This window comes from Cyrtonyx montezumae, unplaced genomic scaffold (genome assembly GCF_038088225.1).
Source record: "Cyrtonyx montezumae isolate F1298 unplaced genomic scaffold, pur_monq_1.0 scaffold_12, whole genome shotgun sequence".
Lineage (NCBI taxonomy): Eukaryota > Metazoa > Chordata > Aves > Galliformes > Odontophoridae > Cyrtonyx > Cyrtonyx montezumae.
Genome location: NW_027071848.1, coordinates 9960733 through 9985724, shown reverse-complemented (window position 1 = coordinate 9985724; position 24992 = coordinate 9960733). Strand labels below are relative to the sequence as shown.

General features: G+C 34.6%; 1 protein-coding gene across 1 annotated transcript in view; it reads right to left on the bottom strand.

Moving 5' to 3' along the window:
* Positions 1-24992, bottom strand: part of CNTN5 (contactin 5) — a 551533-nt gene that overhangs the window by 287878 nt on the left and 238663 nt on the right. Inside the window, exon 3 of the mRNA XM_065730018.1 lies at positions 4181-4310. Coding sequence (XP_065586090.1) covers positions 4181-4238 — 58 coding nt within the window. The 5' untranslated portion in view covers positions 4239-4310. The remainder of the gene's footprint in view (positions 1-4180; positions 4311-24992) is intronic.

The following is a 24992-nucleotide window of genomic DNA, read 5'->3' as shown; positions in this document are numbered from 1 at the left end:
AAGATTTTTGTAATTACAGGATAGAGACATGGATTGACTTTCCTCATTTGTTAGCTGTAGGTGCTAGGTCTAAGGATAAAATTAGTTAATGTGCTCAGGAGCAAATAACACAGTTCACCACTTGCTGTTTTCAAAGACTTCTCAGAGTCAGGAAGCTGCTTGATGGTCAGAGATCTTTTTTATTTTCATCTTCAACATCTTTCCAAAATAAGAGAACTGGAGTCATTACTGTATTTTGTAATCTGGACATTAATGAATATTTCTGCAAAATTGTGAGACTGAAAATCCATTATTTTAAAACAATAACATTTCTTTATTATGGTTTTTAATATTCCTACCAATAAAAAGCCTGTGATTTAATATCACATCTGATGCAACATAAAATGTTGTGAAAGCATCAGATTTTGACTGACTTCAAACAGTGTATTCTGCAAAGACTTTTTCAGCAAATAAGAAATGCAAAAAAATAGGAAAGATGTTCAGGTTATAGTTTCTCCAGATGGTAACCATAGTATCACTGTAAATTATTTTCAGTGGGTACTAAAAAATTCCTCTGGAGAAAGAGGTCTATGGCTCCAGCTCTGACAAGCCCGAGCACATCAATTACTTCCATGCTAAGAGTGAAGTATATGGAGGTTACCTATAATTTGGTAGCCAGTATGCTGAAGCACCATGTATCACCATATTAGCATATCATTGCATAGGCCCAGCAAGATGTAAAAATATAAAAAGCTGAACAGTTAATTCCATACTTTTGTAAAAAGTGAAAAAAATAAAGACAAACCCACAATAAAAGCACCACACTGCCTTCCTCAAATCTATGCAAACAAGCTGAAATGTTGCTCATGAAAATACTTCCGCTGTGAATACTCAAAATGCCTCCTTTCATGACACCAACTTTTTCAGCTTTTGATTCCTTGACACTAAACACACTGTAGGATTCTGGTGAGAATAAATCGGTTTTAGTTTTGCATTCTTTTTAATTAAGAATTATACAAGGAGCTACATTCAGCAGATAAGTGCTCTCTCCTTGAATGAAAATTTGAATCTAGGTTGAAAATAGGGGTAGCAGTCTCTGCTGTATTTCAGCACTCTAACAAGTTGTTTCCTCTCTTGCTCTGTACTGTCTGCCAGTACAGTACTTCTGGATGGGCAGTACGAGATTTAAGTGTGTTTTGACTTTTCCATTTTATTTGGAACAATGAGAATGTGAATATCCCCAGGCTCTAGTACTTATCTAGAGCTCTGTCTCCAGGCTTTTGTGCTTCTCTATCAAAAGTGCACAGTTGCATGCTATTTGCTACACTGTCATCAGTTTGGGGCTGGGGAAGGGAGGGGGAGGAAGAAAAGAGGTAATTGCATAGGCTTATCAATGATAAATACAGGTCATTTGTGTGCTCATCATTCATTTGGCAGAGAAGCAACCTTTCACATACTGTGCTCTGAGAAAGAAAGGATGCTGTCAAAATAGGAGAGAAATAAAAATGAGAAATAGCCCTGGCACTGGCAGTAGTATGTAGACCTTATACGGTTTGGTTAATGAGTTTATGAACCTTAGGCTATGAATTTTAATCCTGGCAGTGGCTGCTGGAATTCTGAAAGTCACATATTGAGCAGGTTTGTGATGCACTTTGGATGCTGATGAATTCAGATGACAGAGACAATTCCCGAAAGCTTCCAAGTATCCAGATGGAGGGAGACGGTAATAACAAAAGACTGGAAGCACCTCAGCTCACTGCTAGCTCTAGGTCAGAAATACAAAGGACACTTGTGTTTGCTTGACATATGCTCTCTTACTTAAGAGTATCCTTTGTAAGTGCCCATTCATATCATATTCTAGCAAGCAACTGTTCAGAAAAAGTCTTGCTGTTTTTAATTTTGAACATCACACCGAGGGACAGAAAGAAAAATTCATTATTTAGGGAGTCTTTTCCTAGGAGTGAAAAAATTTCATGTGGAAAGAAATAAATTGTACATAAAGATGAGGATTAAGGACAAGTGTTTACCAACTTAGCTCTGTGAAAACTGATCACGGGTCCCAGAAGTCCCACCTCTGTCTTGCTAGACCTACTTGCACCATAATGATAATTTCTTTGTTGCCATGAGTTATACAGGCCGATAGAGAAAATGAATCTCTCTTTGACATGATTAATGTGCAACAAGTATTAAAATAGAAAAGGTAGAAGTCTTTTCCTACAGGAAAATCTTATGAATGTTCAAACCCCCCCCCCAAAAAAAAAAAAAAAAAAAAGCCAAAACAATATTTTTTCTGTCAGTTAAGAAATTAAGTAGAATCTAGATCTAAAATAGCATCTGAATTCTTCTTTAATTTGTCTTGAAATGCAATATCTGCCATAATAAAAGCCAGATATTAGCAATACTGGGAGTATTTTTGCATCTGTTAATTACTGATGCTTCATAAATGCTCTGTTTCTCAGAATGTGGGTAAGTGAGCTGCACTGTTACTTACAGTTAAATTGGAATAAAATGCCTTATTCAATCCTCAGCCTGGTATTCAGAGAATACATCTTTTTCCACCCACAGATCATTTCCCACACAGCTCAAGCATGCTTGTAAGCATTTATGCATGAGCAAAGCCTGAAATACCTGGGTCAGCATTAGAATAAAAACAACAAAAAAATATAATCAACACCAACTAAAGAGATCATCTTTCTTTTCTTGGATGATTTCCCTCAATACTGCAAAATCAATACAACAGTGTAGTTCTTTGTTCCAAGCACTGGCTGTTAACAAGAATGATCCCATGATCTTATGATTTAATGATAACTATTGAATTTTAACATAGTCCAAAACAACAGGAATCAAATGTACTTTTTCCTACTGAAGCAGCATCAATATCTCTGGCTCTATCTTTAAGAAGAGTGCATTCAGTCACCTAACTTATGGCATCAGCAGTAGGAACTATTTGCAGTTGTAAACAAGTTCTAGTGAGCGCTGCAACATAAAAGCAGTACTACATGTATAAGGAAGTAATCAGATGTGAAAGATACATAGATAGTAAATTACTGGGAACACTGACAATCTGATTAAAATATACTTTAATCCTTTTAAAAAAAATCTGAATTTCAGCTCTTACAGAATTAAGCTTTGTAGCGAATGATTATTACTAATAAAATCATTTTAAAAATATTGTTGTGTAGGGGAAAATTCTGTTATCACATATATTTTAACTGCAACAAAAGGTAAAACGAAGCTCCATAGTTAAAAATGATTTATTAAAGGAGTCCAGATTTACTTCAGTAATGAGGAATAAACCTTTAAGTGTCCTAAAGAATGACAATATAAAATGAAGTACAAAAGAGCACAGTAGCAACTGTAAGATATGAGTAGCAAATTAGCAACAAATATAATAGTCACTGTTTTAAACTTGTTTCTGAATGACTGAATATATATTTCAGGCTATTAGTGTTAATTAAATAAACAATATAACTTCTGCAAATACTGTCTTTCATTGTAAGTTCTAAAATGCTTACAGTTTGGAATTCTGTTTAGAACTGGTCACCGATAATGCTCTGAAGTCTTTGGAGTGGTAAAAGAAGATTAATTCTAGACAGAATCCCATCAAATTGCAAAAATTTCGATATCATATTCCCATAAGCGAAAATGATTCTTGATTAATTTTTTTTTTACTAGCAAAGATAAAGCCAACTAAGCTGATGTCATGATTAAAACTTGCAAAAGAAATACATTTATTACACAGACAAATATCAGCACAATCAATAATTCACACCCTGTATTAATAAAACAACCTAGTAATTATTTTCTAAAGCCTAAGCATGGTAAGAATTCACAGATGTCAATGTGAAGCATTCTGTATTTGTTACTCTTTAGGAAAGCATTGTGCTAATTAATGATTTTACTTTTTGTTTTTCTTTCTTAATAATACAGCTAGCACTGTGTTGTTTTTTTTTTTGTTTGTTTTGTTTTTTAATAAGATACTTAGTTTTATCTCTTTTTTAATGTTATTCAGGTTTATCTAATAAAATAAATAAAATAAAGATGAGCTACACTTGTAAATCTCTTAATCTTTTACAATTTCACCACTTAGGCAAACGGTTTTAATAATGATGTTATCTTCTCTGGCATGATTTTACTTCTTCATATGACTGCTTGCAGTTCAAATAGTAAGCACAGTTTTCTTGTTTTTGTCTCAATTTACCTGAAAGACACTCAGTGAGTGACAGAAACAGAAGCAGTTTCCATGACAACCACATCATTGGTCGCAAAGGTCTTCAGTCTCTCTTTGTGTGATAGTTAGCCGTGTTGATGCTTCTTCATTAAAGCTTTGCCTAGTTGGACAAAGACAAATCTTTGTTAAGAAAACTAAAAATATCTTGCAATAGTATGATAGACAATTCAATAGACAAAACTGGTCCTAATGTAATTAAAAGTCTTGTTCCAAATAACTCTTTCTACAAAAGGGCAAGTAGTCTGACAGATACTCAGAGGTCCTTGTTCTAGTAGTCACCTGCATTAATAGCTAAAATGGCTGTGGCAGTGCTTTGAATATTATGCATGGTTATCATCCCAAAGCTGTCTGTGTATTTCAGTTCTGAATTTCCAAAAAGACAAGCTTAGCATGAGTTCTTTGCCTGCAAGCAGGATGTTGATAATTGCTATAAAGAATTTTAGAAAGCACAAAACAAAAGAATAATTGTCTCTAAAATTCAGGCGTTTTTACTAATTGCTATTTGGTTTGGAATAGGTTCCCGTTCCAGTGTGCACATAGTCTATTAATACATCTGAAGTAAGCACCATCCATGCAGAACATATTATTCATATTCATTTCTCTCCACCATTACTCAAGATTTTTCTTCTAATTGCCCTTTGGTTAGTGCGCACACCTTGGAACACTACACCTTTGATCTCTGTGCTCCTAATTATTTATTTGTAAATTTATAAATATTATTAAATATTTATATATTATCAGTAATATTAATACATTAGTAGTCCAAAAACATAGAATCTCAGAATCATTAAGGTTGGAAAACACCTCTAGTCCAATGATCAAAATAGGAAGAGTTTCACCTGGTTGTGTATGGACATGAGTATATTTCTTGTATAGATCATTGACTGAAAGTATATCATTGACTGAGAGTATAGATCACTGAAAAACATCAAGCTGCAAGCATAAAGTTAATTTCCTACACTTAGTCATATCTTTTCAGGAAGCCTTTGAGATTCCCTTGACCCACAATCCTTGAGTCACAAAGGAAAATTCAGCTTTGTTTACCCGTTATACCTCTTTAGGGGAAAATATGATGCCTCCAGACTATGTGCTTAGTAATGTGCCACAGTAGTTGTTTTGGGACACCAAACCCATGTGTTAGAAAATGAAGAGAGGAGAAGTTTAGAACGTTTGAAAGAAAATTCAAAGAAAAGATAATTTTGTAGTGTAAAAGACAGTTCCTGCTGTATTATTCCATTTCTATTTCCCTCTGAGCAGCTCAAACTGTAACATACATTGACAGTCTCTCCTTTGCATGAAGGGACAGGCATGTACACATATGCATATACAGAAGTCACAGTGTGAGTACAAGTTGACAGCTTCTATTTAGGTGCTGGTAGTTATTCCTGCAACAGTCTAAACATGTAACTTGCCACCTTTAGTTTATAGAGCACAATACAGGTACAGCTTTCAACACAGATTAAAAAAAAGACAGCAACCTTATTAGGATTTTTACATTCTTACAGGTAATTCTTGTCAAGCAAACTTAATGTAAATTAATACACATTAATATGAGTTTCTCTGAAAGGTAACATAACAGTACGTTAGTCAAGTGACTTTACACACAGTGTCTGTAGCACTAGACTAAATCTAAATCTAAACCTCCACAGGAAACCTCCTCAATTAATTATTAACATCAGCTGCCTTTGTTTTTCACTTCAGTGATAATATGCTTTTCAGCCACTGTGTTCCTTTGCTTAGTGAATTATCTCTTTCAGCATTCTTTGCTGTCCAGGCCTTTGGGAAATAAGTATTGTCATTAATATTTAATTTTTTCCCTTATGGCCGTATCTGTTAACGAAGGTAGAGCACAGCCTCCCCCCTCATCCTCATCCCCAGCTCCACCAAACTTTCTCTTTTCCTGAATACTCTTATGCTGCTCTTGTAATGGTGCAACACAAAAATTACAAATTAACATGGTGATTTCTCTGTTGGGGAATGGGGAACACTAAACCAAATTTTTCATCACTAAACCATGATGTTGCTGTTAGAACAAGGTATTGCTGTAGCTATTCAATCACACACACAAAAAAATAACATTAAATGTTATTATCAGTAGAATAGAAATAGGATGGAGAATAATTGGAGCTGAGCAAAGGGAGCATCGCAATGAAAGAGAAAGTTCTCTAAATTTCTCATTGAATTCTTGAAACATGATAATTTTAGTTTCCATAGAAAAGGAAGATATATATGTTAATGAAAGATTCACTGATGACAACAGAATTATGGTAACTTGCAGCAAACAAGGAGCCAAGAAAAATAGCTATTTACATCTTATATGAAACAATTCTTGACAGTCACTGGTAAAATGAACTTCATCCCTATTACACAGAGATATTAAAATGTAGAAACAGAGTGCTATGAATGAAGTCATGAATGTTGGACACTGGCAATCCTGTTAAGATATTTGCTGTCTAATTATGCTCATTTATCTCAGTAGAATTGTCAGCAAAATAAGCAAGGGGAAATACATGTCACTTTGTGACATTTTAAAAGTTTACCTTCCTAGAAACCTTCATTATTAGTTATGAATTATAAGAAATGCTTGCATGTATTCTGATCTCTGATCTACAATTAATGAAGGGATATACTCCAGGATTATTTATAATCAATGCCTTTTATCTGATATCTGGATGACATTTAATGTATTCTGTGACTGAAGAATTCTTTTGTTACAGCTAAAAGATAGAAGCTGCACTAAAATTAGGAAAAGCACATTCTTTCTTAAGAAATAGATAAGTAAGTAAACATAACATAAATAAATGTGGTTTGCTTCATAAGCAGTTAATGAATACTCTGCAAGTTTTGTAAGAAAGTTCTTTTTCTTCAGAATGAATCATTCTTTAAGGACATACATACAAGGAGTTTTTATAATCTTTTTAATTTTCTGGATTTTATTTTTTGGGTCTTGGCTATCTCCAACCTAGAATTGTTGTAAAACAAGCAGTAACTTTTTAACCCTGAATAAATAGAATAAAATAATTATTCACTGAGTAGAGGAAGCACTACTAAGCAAGAGATGCTGCTGAAAATAACTTCTAAATCATTTCATTTGAGCTATAAATTTGGAACTCAAAAAAATTCTAACTAACATGTTTGGAACAGTGTGTTGACTTTGTTTGTAATTAAGTGCGCTAAAGAAAATGAAGTAGTCTAAAATATGGTATGTTCTACAGATGTACTGTACTTTCATCATAGCATGATTTGAGTGAGATATGCAGTCCGATTCTGATTTCTTCACCAATTATACAGATTCAGTGAGCTTCTTTTTTGGAAACAGAAGATAGAGATTTTCCCTCCTGGTGGTTTGTAAAAATCAGTGATCTAAAATAGTTGATGCATATAATGTAAAACAAGTAATTTATCTAATAGGTTTCATCTGTTCTCTATAAGATTTGGTTTTCAATTTCCATACTTATTTGTTTTGCCCAGAATTTTGGCCGAACTGCTTTGGAATTTCTTTGAATTAGGTGTTCTGACTGCAAACAACTTATTAAAACATTTTTTGTTCATTAAGACATATTTTAATGATTTTTTGGAGGGAGTAGTGGAAGGGTGGATATTGTCTCATGGTTGTTTAAAAACTACGTGAATACTTGCAATGTGAGTACTAAGGCAATGCTGTCAACACAAGAAATATTTATGTACTGTATTTTCAGTAAACTCATATTCTTTTTAATAGTAACAGCATATACTATTTTTAATATTTGTTTTCTGGTATTTAGGATAAATTTATGTGCAACAATTATGATTTCATGTTTTTTTAATTAAAACAATGAAGAAGTGAAGCTGCCCGGGGGGCTGTGGAATCTCCTTCTCTGGAGATATTCAAGATCTGTCTGGACGCCTACCTGTGCGACCTGGTGTAGGGAACTGCTTTGGCATTGATCTCTTGAGGTCCCTTCCAACCCCTATGATTCTATGATTCTATGCCTCTTATCAAAGGTACTCTCATACTGATATCAAAGTGCTTTCGTCCATAATCACTACTTCATTTTCATTTTCAATCATATACCTATTTATCAGCTTATCTGAACCAACATGAAAGAAATAATTACTTAAATCCAAATCCTCTCTCAAAGTATTTTCCTTGCAGTGACTATACTGCTCAGAGGTAAGAATGTGACTTACTGATATAAAGTTTGCTATATAACATTTATTTTTCATGTACTAGTTATGTATTAGTAGAAACCTCAAGGCCCTGTCACTTCTTTTATATAATTTTTATATAATTTTCATTTCCTTTGAAACAAAACAAAACACCATATTCACAGATAATGATGAAGGAATCATTGATAAGCAATTCTGATATTGTATATGATATTATGAGACCAGGAACTTAAAAGAGTAAGAAATTAAACTATTGCCACCCAGATGTCTGTAACAGAATTACTCTATCCTTAAACAAACAAATATACTTTCAGGATTTCAAGTAATATTGCTAATATTTTTATTCACATTTGGAGGATGCCCTAAAATGCAACTAGACTGTTAATATGATTACTGAAGGTGGAAAAGCTATGAAATTAATAAATGTAATGAGCTAAGTTTCACTGACTAGGCTTTCTAAAAGGGATCATTACACTCTTGGAAAACGTCTGTGGTCTAACTGAAGACCTACTGTTCATATAACTGAAATAAAAACTTCTAATCAACACTGAAGGCTCAGTCCCACTCTGCACAACCTATACTCCAGATAGGACTTGGAAGATGAGAATTGAATTTCCAGTCAGCAATTCAGCCAGACTACCTTGCTCTCATGCATGTCAGGACTGATAACATTCACTCCATGGAGTACTGGAGGCTTTAGAAAAGCAGGTGCTAAGATTCAAAGTTCATAATGAATAGTTGAGGTAGTTTTCTCAAAAGTTTTTACAAAGTGTTTGACTATTGAGTGTTCCCTGATCGTATACTTACATATGAAGTTAAATACTAGACCATGATTATGACAGACTCTGGTTAGATAGAATGTAAATAACCTCTACTGAGTTCATGTTCTTTCTTGCATTCAATAAAGAACTAAATTTCTCAGTCCAGGGTCTCTTTGACAGTGCTATTTACAAAATGGTTTAAATATAATGTAATTATGTTAAGTTAATATTTGATAAAAGTCATACCATAGACACATTTACAATGAAATGTCAGTGGAATTTCTTATAGGACAAATGAAAGTGGAATGATATGAAGCCAATGTAAACAGTAAGAAATCTTCAGGATTGATTATCACCCCAAGGGAAGATCAATTATTTTCAACAAAGTTCAACAAATTTTAAAGAAAATTTAGTAAAGCACAATTTTTCATAGAGTCATAAGACAATTTCTGAGCTGTTTTATGAACACTTAATTTACTGCTAACAATATTAAAAGTTTATTCTACAGTGAAACCTTTTCTTGTTAAGTGATTCCTGGCAAGTGAACAGGGACTTTCAATATATAAATTAATATTTTTGAATTTTATTTATAAATATATATAATTTTATAATTTTATTTTTGAATTGTTCCAGAGGTCATACAATAGTGTTAGAGGAGCTAACAACTTGGGATTCTTATTGCAAATCAGGTATAAAATATTATCAATCTGCTCAAGAGAAAATGAAGATACCAGAAACAATTCTCATCTTCTCTGAATTAGCAACAGTGAGGTGCTGCTGTTTAACTACATTCTTGTGAATATAGCATAAAAAGATTTTAGTACTGCTCAGGCTCAGAGTAGACCTTTATGTACTGGTTGCTTAGAATGTACTACTATGTACTACTGTGTGACTTCCATGGACATGTTATAAGGTCAGTATATACCTACTGGATAAACTCTTCTAAGAAGAAAAGCAGCTAAATTAATTACTTGGGATTTTTCTACCAATTTGCCAGAGAGAATAACATTTCCTAAACTTCAGCTCATATGCTGCTGTGCATGAAGCACTTTAAAGAGCCTTGCTGTTCCTCCTTGCTAAAGGATGAGCACTGCAGCACAAATTGACTTCATCAGAACCTGGACTGGAAGTCCATTACTAACTATATTAGTTCATAACTACCACTTATTAAGTTCTCTGGTTGCTTGTAGCATGTATGACACACTCATCAATATCTGCTTTTATCTGCATCAGTATTAATCATACATAAGTAGCAGAAACATAAGAGTAAAGATGAAAATGGTGAAAAATTTGACAGTTCATAAATTAGTTATATAAGCTCTTGCTCATCAGAAAAGAAAAATATGCAACCTGAAAGAAAATGCATTCAAACCATTTGCTATAGCTTTTCTGAAGCAAGATGAATAACCTAGAATTTTGTTAACCATAATGGAAACATGATTGCAGCAGAAGCTGAGACAGCTACTTTAAATTCTTCAATCAACTTGTAGGCTACTAATATTGAATGATGTCATTCTTTTCTTGTTTGTTCAATGCAGTATGAAAGTTTTCCCTAGGCCTAAAAAATTCGACTGGTCATTTAACTGCTATTAATGGATTTGAAATAAGATTTCTCTTCCTCTGTGACAGACATTCCTCAGTATTTTGCTTTAATTATTCAGGAAATATATTCAAGCACTTTTAATAAGGTTCACATATGGATTTAGAGGAGTTCAGGGATGAACAGCAACAAAACTGAGGTGACATTAATGACTTACTTCATCTTATGTAGTTTGTAATATACACAATTTCTTTACAACCAAAAACTCCAGGAAAAATAAGTATTCTACTCTTTTCAGACAAACATGCTTATTTCTAAACTATATTGGAAGTTAATAACATTTGCCAAAATAATTACATTGGGAAGCTATCAGTTCTTTGCCAAGCAGAGGGATTAAGGACAACAATAATAGCATCATCATCCCTCTGTTGCTTTGTGCTCAGTAGTGAGTACTCCTATACTCAGTAGGTCTACCTCTAGAGTGTAAGAGGAATGGCTCATCTTGGTGTCTTCTGCAGTAGCCAGCTAGTGCCAAGAAAGCAGCTGTCTGCAGTTAAATAAATATCCTTGACAACACTTGCATCTGGTATTATATCAACCTGTATAAACAAGAACTGCATAAGCCTTCCACTTAATTCAACTGCCCGATTAATGACACTATGCATTTTAATAACACAAAACAGCATCACCACTCAGTTCTCTCCACAAGCATGTAAAAAAACTGCAGTTTTTTCACATATATCATGCTCTGAAGTACCAGCCACAGTCTCTGGACCTGTAAATCCACTTCTTCATAATTTCCTCCAGAGAAATAATTTAACATAACAGTCTTTTGTTCACTACAGAGTTCAATAATGCACCTGAAAGTGACCAACAAATTTTCTGTTCCTAATACATGAAATCCCACTCTCTTTATCAATCATGTGCCTCCAGGCTCCAGTAGAGTACAGTAACCACTTAATTTCTGCATATGAACCTTATATGATGCTGCCAGCCTGCCAAGACAGTGGTACAAAAAAAGTATATGAAAAAGCAGAAAAGGCTGTTTCTTGTATGGATAGGATGGGGAATACAAAGAGCAGTCTTGTATGGAAAGATTACATGTAATTGATCTGTCAGTGTGTATATCTCTCTCTCCTAGACAATCCTCAAAATAGAAAAAAAGTAATAATAATACAGTACTCTATAGGAAACTTGCCCTTACTTCTTATTTTTGATTTCCAAGTCACTGTCTGTATTAGCCATTTTACATTAGCAATTTTTACATTAACTCAGTCCTCAGGTTTGGATAACAAGACTGATTTTGACATATAAAGTCTGAATTTAGTTATTTTACTTTATTTTCTTTTATCTTGATGCATAATCAAATGGATTTTCAAAAAATATGTTTTAAAATATCCGTGTAAGCAAAAAATGACTCTGCTTCTCCAACAAGAGTGATTTTTTTTCTGTCATTTGTTGTCATTATCTAAGGAAGAAGAAAGAATGTGTTCTCCAAGTGATAGCTTGTGGTAGCAATCGTAATGGGAGGACAACTGATCTAGATGATCTTGTAGGTCCTTTCCAACCTTGTGATTCTATGATTCTATGATATTAAGTTGAGGTAGATGTAGATAGATGCAAACAAGTGTGCATCTCCATTGTGCAATGATTTTGCATAAACATCAAGTTGTTACTGCACAGGTATTCAGATTAGATTACTGAAAAATTTGAAGTCAAAAGGGTTATATCTTTAATTTAAGATAAAAGTTTCGAAAGCTGAAGAGACTCCAGTCAAACAAAAGACTTTTGAAACATTATCATTGGTTGTATTTTAAAAGTAGATATATATTTAAATCTCAAACTAGCAAGTAAGGAAAAAAAAATACTGCATAGGTGGTTAGAATAGATGAATTAATAGTTGTTTCTAATATTAGAAATAAACAATATTAGAAATAGTTACAAGATCTCAGGATAGAAAATTTTTTTTAATTGATAGTAGAAATTGTTTTAACAGTTTTTAGAAATATTGAGATATTAAATTTAAATAAATTTGAAAATGCATGCTTGGAAATTAAATTTTCACAGATTTAAATGTTTGCAAATGGGACTTAAAACACTTAGCTGTTGATCTAAAACTGATGGTAGTTTAAAAATGTGAACAATTTTCTTCTTTGCTATTTTCCACTTGAAACACTGTCATACTGAAGATTATTAATGATGCAACAAATTGACTGATCATGCATAGTGGTTACTGTGTGGGTTTTTTTATAAGCATATTTAATTGCACATGTTTCTTAAGTTTCTAATTACAACCAGCACTAAAAGTGTCTAGATGTTTAAGGATGCATTTTTATATTTAAACATACCTCATTATTATTACTTATATGGAAGATAGCTCACTAAGATATAATGGTACATTATTAAAGTGGGTTAGAAATCTCATTATTAAAACACAGGCTTATCTGAATAGGGAAGAAAAGAATAAAATGCTCTAAATAGAATAAGTACCTCCTCATTTTCTTTCACAAATCTAATTTTAATATGAGCTAAATGTCAGCGATATAAAGACATAACTGGTGGCACGATCCCATCAGGGAGGTTTGTATCTGTTATCACAGTGTATTTACCATTATTTTCACAAGGACTTTAAACAAAGCCATTTAAATTTGCTAAATGCTCTAATTTTAACCAAATGTGTTTTAAGTCTAGCTGGAGGTGGATTGTTTATTTTTAAAGAGTAAGTATGACTGCAGTCAAATAACAGCTCTTCCTGTATTTTAACTCAGTATCAGGGCAAATACCAATTATGAAATTGTGCTGCCAGGTTGGTCCTCTAACGGCAGTCACAAACTTCATTTTTCCAGTGGGAAATTGAATTTGACATTTAATTTGAAGTCCAGGATACCACCACATAAAACCTTCTGTAGTATTAGTGATAAAGTAGGAGGAGGACAAACATCCTGGCTGCCTCTTTTAAATACTCCTCTTCATATTACCACAACCTCCTTTATTTTCTCTGTGGATTTTTTACCTCTCTGTTAAAGGAAAATTATACTAAATATTTAGAACCACAGTAGCTCACAAATAGAGCATTGTAGGTTGCTTTATACATGCAAATAAATTATCTACTTGATTGATGGAATTAAATCCATATGCGTTACATAGGCACTCTGTTATTTCTGTGTTTGAATCGATCCTTAATATAACTTTTAGTAGCTGCCTAAGGTTGACAGACTTCAATATGAGTATCTGGTGAAGAAAGAATGGGATAAAGGAGGAGGAGGGTATTATATGTATATTTGGTAGTAACATTTCCACATTTGTTTAATTCCTTTAACATAATTTAATATTTATTGCACAACAAAGTGTGCTAACAGTTGTTGAAACATTTTTTGTTTGAAGATTTGCTTCTTGAAGAGATTTTTATATAAATTGTCATTCCTTCCTTTAAATGATTTCTGAATAAAGTATAAGAGCATAGTATATTTCAAAAGCAAATAAAACTTCCTCCTTACTTTACAGAACAAAAAGGTTTAGGATCCCAAACAGAATTCTGGCAGAAGTGAGCTTCTGGAACTTAGGAAACATAGCTTATGATCTTTGGAAGAAAAGTGAGAAAAATTAGGAGTACTACAATGCTGTGAGGTTATGTAGGGACAAAACTAGAAGGATGGAGGTTAAACTAGAGCTTAACTTGGCTACTACAGTAAAAGACAATTTAAAAATCTTTTTATATGAAAATAAGTAAGAAAGGGATTAGATGATCCTTTATTGGATGCTGGGTGAAAGAGCAAGAAAACAAATGTGCCAGGTCACTTGTGTCACCATAATCCTATGCAGCAGTCTAGGCTTGGAAAAGATTGGCTGGAATGTTGCCCAGCAGAAAAGGTCCAGAGGGTGCTGCTTGTCAACTGACTGAAAATGAGCCAGCAGCGTGCTTAGGTGGCCAAGAAGGCTAATGATAGCCAAGCCTCCATCAGAAATAATGTAGTCAGCAGGAATAGGGAAATGATTGTTCCTCTGTACCTTGCTCTGAAGGGACTGTACCTCAAGTACTGTATTCAGTTTTGGGCACCTCATTCCAAGAAAAACATGGAGTTGCTCAAATATGTACACAGGAGAGCAGCAAAGCTGGTGAATATACTGGAAAAAAAAAAAAAAAAAAAGATTTACGACAAGTGGATAAGGGAAGAGGAATTGTTCAGTCTGGAAAAGAGGAGGTAGAAAGGGACCTCATTGCTCTCTTCAGCTATGTGAAAGGAGGCTGCACAGAGGAGGATATTTGTCCCTTTCTCTTATTTGTGACAAGTGATAGGACACAAGGTAAAAGCCTCAAATTGCTATAGATGAGGACATTAGGAAAATAGGAACATTAGGAACATTTTCTCCACAGAAAGATTGGTTGGGCATTGGAACAAGCTGCCCAGGGAAGCAGTGGTATCACCATCCTTGCTGTTATTCAAGAGATGTGTGGATGTGGCAATTAGGAACACTATTTAATTATGAACTTGCAGTGTTAGGCACATGGTTGGACTTGAAGATCATTTCCAATCTAAAAGATTCTATGTAACTAGAAATGCTGAGGTCAGAAAGTGCAGAGGCTGGTTTGGTGCATATGCATATTGGAAGATAACCAGGATATTGGGTTAACTGTAACCTTGGATGCTGTCGTTAAATTCAAAACTAAAACCAAACAAACAGAAAAACAAAACTAAGACTGTTCCATGTTCACATAAAATGTCATAACACAGCAGTCATGTAGAAAGCTGTGAAATATATGCCATCTCAGAATGAAATTAGGCCACTCCATCCTTAAAGCACTGTATTAAATAGCAAGAGGACTGTGCAGTGGGATTGCCAGTACACATATGTAATTAAGACCAAATACGAGAATATTTCTGTGGAATTATCCAAACCACACAATGCATTCCTAGCTAATTTGGTGTGGTTAATTCCTCTTAAATTCCTCTTCGACCTGATCTGCAGAAGAGCCCTCAAAGACCTGTTTTTTCTCTTTTCTTTAACCAGTTCTGCACTCTGTTTCATGTGGCTGTATTGTCTATAGTATTTTTGTTGTTGTTGTTGTCATCATCCCAATATGGAATTTACTGTAATGAAGATTACATCTTAAGCTGTAAGCTTAAGCTTACACATATAGAGTATCAGCATTTTATGAACTATTGCAGGAAATTCTTATTTCTGTTAGGAGAACTAGAATATCTCCTGATTTTTACTCATTCAACTGTTTTATTTCTGAGATATGTTATTTATTTATTTATTTATTTGTACGGAGGAGATATCCTCCTTAACCAATATTCATGAATGAATGTAATGTTGTTGATTGTTTTCATAGCACTTCTATAGATCTTGCTTACTTCTTTTCACATCTATCAAAACATGTCTCACAAAATTTGACATTTTTATTTTGCCTGTGAGTTCTATTCATTTATAAATTGTATTAAATGACAAAGGACAATCTCATTTTTATTTCTTTCCTCTATTACATTTCATGAAAACAATGAGACAGAATTTAGAAGCAAGAACACAAATTGTACATAGCATTTTCTTTGCTGAATAGGTCTTTCATTTTGACAAAATCACTCTATCTTTAAAATACAAACTAGGAACAGCAATTCAGAAAAATTTAAGGAAACATGATGAAGAAACTATGTACTTTTTGTCAATAGTGTGCTGAAATTCTGCACCAGGCAAAAATCAGACAGAGAAGTAGAAGCCTGGGACTACTTAATGTTCTGGTACATGCTGGATAAGTGCTGGCAAGTCCTACTAATTTCTCAGCATAGGATCTATCAGGATGTAGTTTCCAGTCACTTGTTTGACAGAGAGTGAACTACCCATCCCAGCACTGCCCGTACAATTTTCTGTTTTTCTGGAAGATACATGGCATAATGCCTGCCTTCATTACATAATGCCTGCTATTTATTTCCCAGAAACAGAAACTCCTTGGCATTGTCCCCATCAGAGGCTACAGGGAAACCAAGGTGGTACTGAAATAGGGAAGTGAATATGCTTTTCTTCCCTCCATGATTATTTGGAATCATAAATGCTTTACAATTCAATTCCTAACCTCTGCTGCCAAACCAGAATAGCATGATGTCTAATAGAGTGACAGAGTGGCATTTACATCTGGGAATGAATGCTGTTTCAGGACATCTTGTCACCTTTCTGGCCCTCACCAGAGGTTTCAAGGAAAGCAGCAGGAAAGATGCCAAAGGACGCAGTGTTGCATAGGGTTGTAGGGTAAAAAAAAATAATCTGAAAGTGCCTTTAATAAATATGATGTTATGATTTCCATTCTTCTTATCTCAGGAGATCATTGAGATTCTATTTACATTAATTTATCAATAAATTGTAGTACCTAACTTGCAGCCTTTCAATTTGTGCTTATGGGACTCAGTCCCACAAGATTAGCTGTTAAATGGACAAATCTTTGTAAAAATAATTGATTTGATTTTTAATTGATCTGATTTTAAGAATCAAACTAGACTTAAACAATGACAAAGAAATATTAGATATGTTATAAACCTTCAGAATTTAATTATAAAATTAAGCAAAGGGATATGAATAAATTTCCTAACTTGAAAATATTGCCACTGTTTTCAGCACCTTTTCACTTACAAACTTTTTAGTATTTCAGAAAATGTAGCTGTAGAAGTGCAATTTAGTAGAATATCATGTTTCAACTTCACATGTATTCATGTGGATCTCCTATGATAGTTTATTTACCATTCTTGGTGAATTAAGAAACATTAAGAAACCAAATGAGGCCATGCTCATTCAGAGTGCTTATAGCGTTTTCAGGAAGATAATAAAAACAATAGATAAATAAATAAAAAGAGAGAGAGAAGAAAGAAGAAAATTATTTAATACAGAATGAAAATGAAAGCTGTTTTAAACCTTTTTTTTTTTTTTTTTAATCTGTTGTGGTTTAAGCTGTAAGGTGACTGAGCATGACACTATCATTTGCTCACTCCCCCTCTTCCCAGTTGGATGGCAGAGGAATGAACTTGTAGGTTGAATTAAATCTATTTACTAAGAGGAAAGGAAAAGGATAATTGATATGACTATACATAAAATTTTATGTAACAAGTAACACATGTAATTGTACACCACCCCTCAAACAATGACCAGTTATTCCCCCAGAGAGATGAACTCCCACTCCCTTCAAAACTCCTTCTGCTTGATGTCATATGGTATGGAATGGTCCTTGGCCAGTTTAAGTTAGCTGTCCTAATTCTGTTCCTTTCAAGCTCCTTGGGCCCTCCTCTCAGAATGGCCTTGACTCTGTATAACACTGCTTAGCAGCAACTATAAACATCAGCATGTTATCATGACTCACAGAAAATTCATGACCTTCAGAAAAGACATAGTTCACTGACATGTGGGGAGTTAGATAATGATATAATTAATCTATTAAAAATGATTATTTTCTTCTCTATATTCTTTGCTCATAAATACATGGGTTGAGGAGGATGTTGGGTAAAAGCTTATATAATCAGACAAAAGCTGATGTAGAGCCTGGTTTCTTGTCTGCCCTGAAGGAAGTGGAAAACAGCCATTCCTTATCAATACATTTTGCTTCAACAACATTAAGTCTGATTTTTCATTTATACTGAGGACAGAGAAAAGGAATTTTATCCTTGTGCTTGAGGACCGCAGTAAACATAGCAAAGATTCCCCCAGCTTTAAAGAGAGTCATCCAGTACTTTAAATGAAATGTGTGAAATAAGGGAGATGATGCTCCATGATTTGAATTCAGTGAAACAAAACAGTACACAGTAAAAGTTATCTGAAGACCAAAGGAGAACCTGCTTTTCCTGTTCATATCTCTGAAGTTCAGATTGGTACAGAAAAGAAGGAAAAAAAGTTAACTTCCCAATTTTCCTTTGCTATCCTTTTACAATGTAAATTTTATGTTGTCAGCGTTGAACAAGGTGAACAATTAAAGACAGATCATGGCATTCTGCTCCCATAAGACTTCTGTTCTCATTGCACAAGCAAAATAAATATTACATGTTAGCTATAAATCCAAAAATAAATCTGCTGTGTCTCCTATTCCTATACACACTGAATTGTCATGTCTTAGTGCAGTTGTCCTTGTTCACTGGCTACTACTGGCCAATCTCTGTCTTTGCATATTTGCATATAATGCATTAGAATGTTAATGCAGTAAAAGTTGCTGCATTGTTTAGTATCTCTTTTGTTTCTTGTTTTTTTTTTTTACTTCTATAATAAAAATATAACATTTAGAAAATACTTTTCTCACCTGTAAAAGTTAGAATTTTATTGTTCCCCATCACCTTAAAATGTTTCAAGAAGAAATTAAAAAATGTAAAAGAAAATTGTCTCCCCTCCTTTATGTGGATATTTTTGTCTCTGTCATTTATTGAGATGATCAAAGACAAGGCAGTAAAATCTCACAATTTCCTGTTACTACTTAATCTAATATCACTTTGGCTACTGCTAACTAAAGAGAGAAACTTTGAACATTGGCATCAAAAGTGCTTGCTTCCAAGCTGACAAAATCAATTTCCATCTTCATCAACATTTGTAACAACAGTTATGCCATTTTTAAGTTTTTTCTGTCAAATAGAAAGAGATTTTCACTGTTCATATAATTATACTCATGTCAAAATTGTCACAAATTTTCTTTCTTTTTACACACAACCTCATCTTAAACGTACTTCAAGTCCAAAATTAGAAAGATTAAGACAAGCTTAGGAAAAGAAAAAAAAAAAGATATATTTGAATAATATATGTAAATTATGTGTACTTAAATCCATGGGCCCTGAGGGGATGCATCCAAGTGTGCTGAGGGAGTTGGCAGAGGTTATTGCTGAAGCACTCTCTATCATCTTTGAGAGGTCTTGGAGAATGGAAGAGGTGCCTGAAGACTGAAGAATTGCCATTGTCACTCCAGTCTTCAATAAGGGCAAAAAAGAGAATCCAGGTAACTACTGGCCAGTCAGCCTCACCTCTGTCCCTGGAAAGGTGATGGAACAGTTCTGGATGCTGTTTCCAGGCAGTTGGAAGAGAAGAGAGTTATCAGGAGTAGTCAGCATGGGCTCACCAGTGGGAGATTGTGCTCAACCAACCTGGTAGGTTCCTATGATGTCATTGCTGGCTGGGTGCATGGGGGGAAGAGCAGTGGCTGTAGTCTACCTTGATTTCAGCATGGCATTTGACACTGTCTCCCACAGCATCCTTATAACAAAATTGAGCAAGTGTGGAATAGATGAGTGGACAGTGAAGTGGGTTGAGAACTGGCTGACTGGCAGAGCTCAGAGGGTTGTAATCAGCAGTGCAGAGTCCAGTTGGAGGCCTGTACTGAGTGGCATTACTTAGGGGTCAGTGTTGGGTCCGCTCGTTCACTATCTTCATTGATGGCCTTGATGAAGGGGTAGAGTCCACACTAGCAACTTGCTGATGATACAAAGCTGGGAGGAATGGCTGACATGCCAGAAGGCTGTCATTCAGCAAGACCTGGACAGGCTGGAATGTTGGGCTGAGAGGAACTGGATGAGGTTTAACAAGAGCAAGTGTAGAGTCTTGCACTCAGGGAGGAATAACTGCACGCCCTGGCACAGGTTGGGGGATGAGCTGCTGGTGATGAGCTCTGAGGAAAAGGACCTGGGTGTCCACTAGCAGTGTGCCTGGTGGCCAAAAAGGCCAATGGGATCCTGGAGTGCAGTAAAAAGTGTGGCCAGCAGGTCAAGGGAGGTGATTCTCCCACTCTACTCTGCCCTGGTGAGGCCTCACCTGGAGTACTGTGTCCAGTTCTGGGCTCCCCAGTATAAAAATGACTGGGATCGCCTTGAAGGAGTCCAGCAGAGGGGTACAAAGATAACAAGGCTGTGAAATACCTCCCTTATAAGGAAAGGCTGAGAGACCTCGGTCTGCTCAGCACTGAAAAAAGAAGACTCAGAGGGGATTTGATCTACATCTATAAATATCCAAGGAGCGGGATGCAAAGGGATGAGGCTGGTCTCTTCTCAGCAGTGTGTGGTGATAGGACGAGGGGAAATGGCCACAAAGTGAAGCATAGGAAGTTCTGCACAAATTTGCATGGGAACTTCTTAACATTGCAGGTGACGGAGCACTGGCACAGCTGCACAGAGAGGTTGTGGAGTCTCCTTCTCTGGAGATATTCAAGACCACCCTGGACGCCTACCTGTGCAAGCTGGTCTAGGGAGCCTACCTGGCAGGGGGTTTGGACAAGATAATCTCTAGAGATCTCTTCCAACCCCTACAATTCTGTGATTCTGTAATTTGGTAATGCTGTTGCATGTCAGAGCTTTGACATATGGAGTTACAAAGTAAATAGTGGGTAATTCAGGAAGGCTTTAGTCTGAAAACAAAAGCATAGGAAACATAAAAAGTAAATAATAAATGAGTCACTATAAAAGAAGGGACATATGTTACACGTTTCCTTGACTTTGAACATTATGTACTAAGAGGTTTGACTGTGCAGTTGTAACCTTTAGTTTAAGTAAATTCCTCTACTTGTTTAGCCTTTTGAAAAATGAATAAGCGAGAATGAGTTAAAGATATATATTCATCTCCCTCATTCAGAAGGAAATCTTATTACAACAGACAGACCATATAAAGACACTTTATGTGTTTATCGCTTTCTGGGAATATTCCATGACAGCTGTAAATCTGAGTTATCATGGGGATTCAAACAGTATTGCTATTTTCCACCTAATTTACAAAGATATTTCCATGAAATCTAACAATATTGCTGGTATTAGTTTTAAATGTTAATAACAGACATCTGGGCCAACATGTTTGCTTCAAGCTCACAATTTCTCATTCTCATTCACCTGTAATTCCAGTTATTGGAAATACAAGTGAATTATAAAAAAAAAAAAAACAAACAAAAAAACCAAATAAATAGGTAACTTTGCTAACATGTTGACAGAAATTAATCCAACAAAACACAAGATAAAGTTGCTCATTTCAAACCATTCATGGGACAATATAAAGTAGTTCGAATCAACTATTTTAAATATCAATTTAATTGATTCAGTGTAATGTACAAATTTGCTCTAAAAGCTAGTGAAATCAAGAACATATGCAGCTTAAATAAAATTGATGTCTGCGTGACCACTTGATCACATCATCATTAGGTTTTGTGATCAGCACGATGATAATAAAAGTTTTGAGGAAGAACAAACTTATTTGATTCATTTAATGACCCTTGTTCAGTCTTGTCGATTTTTCATCTTGTTATTAAAGAATAAAAGATTGTAAGTAAGTTAACTTCCAATAATTTGTTTCTCTGTTTGCCTTTAGGCCTTCTGTAGTGGTTCTTTTAAAGAGTCATCAAATTTCTGAAGCAGTTATAAAGAAGAGTTTTAAAATCAAATATATTCTGACCTAAGTATCCTCACTAAACAATTCAAGAGTGAAAAATCCAAGCTACTTTAAAATAAATAAATGAAATAAAATAAAATAAAGATCTCTCTATGATAGAAGAAAACAAACAAAGAAAAAAAACAAATAAAAGAAAAGCAAATTAATAAAAGTTAAAAAAAATACAGAAGGGTGATTAAGTACTTTCTGAGTGCTATTTCTATAAGCTACTTTTTCTTTCTTGTCTATTTACATATTAATGGATTATCATAATAATCGCAAAATATGTATTGTATTGATTAACTTCATTAAGTCAGAATGGTACTGGTCTGTAATAAAATCATATTTAAATATATGTTAGGGACAATAAATAGATTTTGTTAACTAACTTAAGTACTAATGCACATCACAATGTTTGAACTCTGTCTTCTCATCCTTCCTGTTACTAATACCCAAACCTTCCTTTGCACGGGATTTAAGCTATCTTTTTCATAAAAATATAGAATCACAGAGTCATTAAGATTAGAAAATCTTAAAGACCACCTAGTCCAGTCATCAACCCATATACACCATGTGCTTTTGGAAAAAAAACAATCATTTCTCGGAGCCACATCTACACATTTCTTGAACACCTCAACTACCTCTATGGACATCCTGTTCCCATGTTGCACCACTCTGTCAGAGAAATTTTTCCTAACATCCAACCTGAACTTCTCCTGCCAGAACTTAACCCTATTCCCTCTTTTTCTATCACTGTTACATAAATAGAGGTCAACTCTCATCTCACTACATCCTTCTTCAAGGGAGTTGAAGAGAGCAATAAGGTCTCCTCTGAGCCTTCTCTTCTCCAGACTAAACAATGCCAGTTTCCTCAGTGGTTCCCCATAAGACTTGCATTTTAGGGTTGTTTGGTGTTTTTTTTTGTTTTGTTTTGTTTTGGGTTTTTTTGGTCATTATTTGTTTGTGGATAATTTTCTTACCAGTAGCTGTTTTTGAACTTAGGATGAAAATAACCCTGATAGCATGCTTATGATTTAGTTGTTGCTGAGCAATGCTGTACAGAGCCAACAACATTTCAGCTTCTCACACTGCTGTGACAGTGAAGAGTTGGGAGTGCATGAGGAGCTTGGTGTGCACAAGGAGCTGGGAGCAGACAAAACCGTGACCCAAACCGGCTGAGATGTTCCATAGCATATATCATCATGTTCAGCAATAAAACTGGAAAGAAAAAAGAGCAAGGGAGTGAATGATTAGAGTGATGGTGCTTCCCAGGAAACTGTTAAGTGCGATGTGCTCTCTTTTCCTGCCAGTGTCTGAACATCCGTCTGTTGATGTGAAGTAGTGAATTCATGTATTGCTTTTCTTTACTTGCTCAAATGGTTTCTGCCTTACCTAGTAAACTGTCTTCATCTCAACTTACAAGTTATAACACTTTTATCTTTCTGATTCTCTCCCATATCCCATCTATGGAGGCTGAACAAGTGGCTGTGAGGTGCTAAGATGCCTGGCAGATTTACTCCACAATATTTCCCTACAATACATTTCTCCTTAAGTGAAAAATTGCTAGTTTCAATTTCCTACTTGCTTCCTACAAAAGTTAACACCCTCTCCATTAAACAAAACAATTTGATCTTTATTTTTTTCCTCTCAATCAACAGTCCTATAGGGGAATAAACACTACTACTTCTCTGTTTTCTAAGCCATAATTCTTACCCAGAAGCAGATCTAACCTAGGTGTCTCCTCCACAGCCTATAATAAACACTTACAGAAAATGATATCTGATACTACTGACAACACTGTACTTCAAAAAGTATTTCATAAGCCATATATTTTAAAATAAGCAGCTAAACAAAAACAAATAAATGAAGTATTAAAATGAAATTGTAATTCTGTAGCATTTTTTAATTAACAAAATCTGATTATGTTCTCATTAGAACATTAACAATTTTATTTTCCCAACTAGTCATGTGTCATTAGGGACAGATTTTATAATTTATGCTACTTGCCTTGTATTTCTTCCCTTTGCTAATCCTTCAACTATAAAATTAAGATAAAAAATGTATGAATTTAAAAAATCATGAGAAACTGAGAAGAATTTGAAAGGGATACATTAAAGAAAACTAAGCACCTTTAAATATTTTCCCTACAGTTTTGTATAGATTTTGTCACTAAAAAAGGAGGAGACATATATTACAAACAGCAGCTGGGAGGAAATAATACCAAGCATGGTGAATCTTGAGCCATTTTATCTGCTGCCACTGAATCACATACAAGAGTTTTCACAACTGTCCTAAATGCATTAACTATCTTCAGCAGAACTAATGAAAGTGATTATTGTATAAGTTTGGAACTTAATTCATTTTCTGTCTTTAAACATATTATTATATTTTGCTACATTCAGAAGTGCATATAAGTCTAATATTTAAGAATCACCAAATTTCTTGCCTGCATTCTTACAAAAAAAGTCATATTTTCAGTCACTTTTCTGAATATTTTAAAACAACCACATCTGAATAGTATGTTTCCTGGAAAAACTAGTAGAAGCAGCAGAATAGATTATAGGCCAGAGTTTCTGATGCACATGAAGATTTATGTCGGATAATAATCAAAACTTTTTCATTTATTTTTTCATTCTTTAATCTTGTCAGAGACTTATGTTCAGTTCTCCAGTACAAGTGGCCTTGCATGCTTTGTAATAACCATGTTTTATTATTACCAATATTATTTGATATATGGAAAACTCCATAGAGGGTGCAAAATAGTCATTAAGTTGATTCTGAGAGTCAGATGATAAGGAGTAAAATGATAAGCCTTGCTAATAAGACCTGATGGTACTCGTAGATGGGAAGCTGGACATGATACAGTAATGTGCCCTTGCAGCCCAGAAAACCAATTGCATCCTGGCTGCATGAAAAGCAGCATGGCCAGCAGGGCAAGGGAGTCCCTCTGTTCTGTGCAGGTGAGGCCTCACCT